General features: G+C 63.0%; 1 protein-coding gene across 1 annotated transcript; it reads right to left on the reverse strand.

The window, feature by feature from the left end:
- Window positions 1-2,156: 2,156 nt before the first annotated feature.
- Window positions 2,157-3,299, reverse strand: Cdk5r2 (cyclin dependent kinase 5 regulatory subunit 2). The gene has a single exon (XM_042679369.1). It carries the CDS (start codon window positions 3,297-3,299, stop codon window positions 2,157-2,159), a length of 1,143 nt encoding a protein of 380 aa, XP_042535303.1.
- Between the last annotated feature and the right edge of the window lie 715 nt (window positions 3,300-4,014).

The following is a 4,014-nucleotide window of genomic DNA, read 5'->3' on the forward strand; positions in this document are numbered from 1 at the left end:
TCCAGAAGACCTAGTTGAGACCGAGTCCCAACGCTTCCTGTGGTACATCCCTCACCCTAGCCGAGTGCTCTCAGCACCACGGACAGCGAGCTAGAGGCCTCGCCTGCTGGGGGCTTCTGGAGTCTTCCACGGCCACATAGGCGTCCAGGGTCGGACCCTCAAGCACTCCACCCGCAAGCCCGGCCTCCTTGGGCCAACGTAATAGTGAACGAGGCGCTTAGCTCTGTAGCTGAGATGGCAGTGGGCACTGAGCAGAGATCTTAGGCCATATTCCTCGCCTTTTCCCTCTTGAACTCCAATTAATAGCTTTCTTTCCCCCATTTTGTTTCTGTCTGTACCTGCTCCTCCCCAGAAATAAAGGGATAGGGTCTGAGTGTCTTAAAAGGAATGGGCCTTACAAGATTCCCCGGGAGAGAGGGAGGGTTGGTCACGGCGGTGGGGGGGGGGGGGGGAGGACAGGTTAAGAGGGAAAGGGCAAGTGTGGTAAATCAGGCCGCACCTTGAGACTGGTAAACATAGACTTAGGTCTGACGAAAACTCCTGACCCAATATGTGACAAGAGAACAGTGCAGAAAAATGGTGATAGCTATTTCTGATTGCTAGTTCTGTCTCAACGGGTCACCTCGTAGAATGGGAACATCTTCTGCTGTCCTTACCACTTGTCCTTAAGTAGCCCGGGCATTAATAAGGCGCTAGGTCTAACAAGATGGAGGCTGGGGTGGTGGGGTGGATTCAGCCTTTGGTTACCTCACTTTACTCTGTTAAAAGTCAATGGGGGTGAGAAGAGGTAGCAGCTCCCTCAGGGGACTTAACCTCCCTCACTAGACCTCTGTTTCTTGCTTCCATGCTCTATCCCATATCACTTTACTCCCGCTCCCGTTCCGTTCCACCCAGGACCCCAAAGAAAGGCCGGCGCAAAACCATCTGCAGGCGCTTTCTGCGCTTTATAGTTCTCTTCAGGACGGACAGAGACGGTGCGGCCCGCGCTGTCGGCCCGCATCATTGGCACCTTGGACACGGCCCCAGGCCCGACCCAGTCCCTGGTACTCTCCCGGAAGGATTCAGGGCCGCCCCAACTCAGCACCTCGGACAGTTCCCGGCCCAACCTTCCCCCACCCCCACCCCCCTCCCTTCGGAAACAGCAGAAATAAATTAAAAGGGGTGAGAGAATATGAAATCTAAGGAAGAGGGGACCTCTCCCCGACAATAAGAAGGGTTTTCTTCCTCTTTCCACCAGTCCACAGTGGGTACCGCCGCCGGGATGATCTCCCAGATTGATTGTGCCCCCAAATCTCAGCCTCTTGAATGAAGCCGGCAGCCCATTTCCCCCTCCATCTCCCAGCATGCAACACGTTGGAAAAAGTGGGGAGAGGCTGTGTGGAGGCGGGCGGGGGGCGGAGGGGACGAGGGACCATCCTGGAGGTTGTCTGGGCACCTGGGACTGAAGCTCCTCAGTCCATCCAAATGAAAAACGAAGGGTCCATTGGATCTGGGGAAGTGGGTATGGGGTCTCGGGAGAAGAAATGCAGGATGACCGAAGCAGAGGGGAAAGGCAGACAGAAGGAAAGGATGGTGACACATGACAGGAGCAAGGGAGAAGAGAAGGGAGGAAAGGGGCACAGGTGCAGGGGCGACTGGGTAGTCAGGTTCAGGGCGAGGTGATGATAGGACTCTCTCTCTCTCTCTCTCTCTCTCAAGGAATGTTCAATAGCAAGGCAGATTACGAAATGGAAATGCAGACAGGAGGAAAAAATGAAGGTACAGAAAGGAGGAGGAGGAGAGAGGAAGCGGACAGGATCCAGGGGAGATGGATTTACAGACGTGCACAGCCGAGAAAGGGGAGAGTGGGGCAAAAATGGAGAGATGAGGGCGCAGACAGACCGAAAGGGTGCAGTTGGGGCTGCCCTTCCCACCCACAGCCCCACCCCCATCCCCACCCCACACCCAGTAAATCCAAACACCGCTGGCCTCTGGTGTCCTAGCCTCCACCCTCCCCTGCGGGGCAGGGGCGGCTCCTCCTAGGCCCAGCCTGGGCGCGGAGCGGTGGTTAACAGCAGCGGTGGTTTGATGGTCCCGGAGGGGTTCCGGGTGTGTATGGGGGGCGGGGGTTGGGGGAGAGGGCTGGGGCGGGGATCGGGCGCGGCCCCCCGGTACCCTTAGCGGTCCAGGTTCATAGTCCAGTGCTTGGCTCCCGCCGCGCAGCTGTCCCTGGCGGCCGAGGAGGAGGTGGCGGGCGCGCCCCCGCTTGGTGGACCCCCGTTGCCCGCGGCGGCCTCGCCCTCGTTCTTGAGGTCTTGAAAGACTTGGGTGAAGAAGTGGGGGTCGGCGTTGAGCCGGAGCATCTGCGGGCTGAGCCTCTGGATGAGGCGCAGACACCGTTGCCAGAAGCGCTCCTTGTCGGGCTCCACGAGGAAGGGCTTGAGCGGGTAGGAGATCTCGTTGCCCATGTAGGAGTAGGCGAGGTAGAGGCAGGTGAGGAAGGCGGCCTGCAGCTCGGCGGCCGACGCCAGCTCGTCCCCGCGCAGCGACTCGCGGCACAGCAGGTACACGAACACCAGGTTGGCGGGCGTAATGAAGGCCTGGTCTTGCCAGCCCTGCAGCAGGAGCGAGCGGTCCACGCCGCGGAACCAGCCCACCAGCTCGCCGGGGCTCAGCTCTTTGAGGCGGTAGCAGCGTCGGCACACGAAGTCGCCCAGGCAGCGCAGCAGCTCGCCGGTGGACGCCTGCACGATGACCCGCCGCGGCGAGCCGCCAGGCACTGGGGGCGCCGCCTGCGGGGCTGGGGGCGGCGGCGGCGGCGGCTTCCCCCCGCCGGAGCCTGGCGGCGGGGCGGCAGCGCTGCCCGCGGACGGCGCTTCGCCGGCGGCGGCGGCGGCGGCGGCGGCGGCGGCGGCAGCGGCGGCGGCCGCCGCGGGTACGGTGGGTACCGGCACAGCCAGCGGCTTGGCCGCGCCGCCGCCGTCGGGGGGGTCCCGGCCCTTGCGGAGAAGGTTCTCGCGGTTGCGCTGCTGGACGAGAGGGTCGGGACCCGTGGACGCTGGCTTGGGCGTCACCTTCTTGCTGCCTTTCTTCTTCTTGGCCGAGGCGGCCACCAGGCGCTTCCAGGTGAGCGCCGAGATGAGCACGGACGGCCGCTTGAGCCGACTCTCGCCTTTGCCGCCTTTGCCGGCGGGCGGCGCCCCGTAGCCCCCCAGCGCCTCGTCCCCCGCGGGCGGCGCCTTCTTCTTCTCCTCCGGCAGCCCGCCCGGCCTCCGGCCCTTGGCCGAGGAGGCGGGGGAAAGCGACAGCACCGTGCCCATCCTGCAGAGCGGGGCCGGCGCCCGGGCCCCGGCGGGAACCGCGGGCGGCGCCGCTGCTGCTGCAGCCCCGGGGGACCCGGCGGTGGGGGGCCCTGGCCCCGGCCCGGTCGCGCGGGCCGGCTGGGGAAGGAGCTGCCTGGCTACTCGGCGGCGGCGGCTCCGAGTCTGAGCTGCGCCAGCTGCAGCGTCAGCCCCACCCCTTGGGCCCCTTCTTTCGCGGCGCCGCGCCGCGCCCCGCCTCACGCAGCCAATCCTCGCGCAAGCTGTCTTTTTGACCGGCGGCTCTTCGAACCAATAGGATCTCGCGTGCAATATCGCGTCCCGCCTTATCCATCACCCTGAGTCTGGGGTCCTTTCCCCGAAAACCCGAATGGGGAAACCAGGGAAGATGGCGGTGGTTCGAGGGTCGCTGTCAGAGTCAGGGTCATGGGTACGGGGGGGGGGGGGGGGCTGCTCTCACACACCCCCAGGGCTGTGGGTCAGCTTGTTTTGTTGCACCGGGTGGCGGTAAGCAGGTTGTATAGAAGCCATGGGGAAAGCCACTCAGTTTGTTTAGGGGGGCAACATGGTAGTAAGTGACCTCTTCTAGCTGGTCCAGTCCCAGCTGGGTTTCACAGTACTGGCTCTTCCAATCCCCTTTCCTCACCACTTTATGGAGGTTTGCTGCAGCTTTTTTTTTTTAATGCTACAGTCCCTCACTATGTATTCCAGACTG

This window comes from Dipodomys spectabilis, unplaced genomic scaffold, assembly GCF_019054845.1.
Source record: "Dipodomys spectabilis isolate Male_0828 unplaced genomic scaffold, ASM1905484v1 ptg000051l, whole genome shotgun sequence".
Taxonomy (NCBI): domain Eukaryota; kingdom Metazoa; phylum Chordata; class Mammalia; order Rodentia; family Heteromyidae; genus Dipodomys; species Dipodomys spectabilis.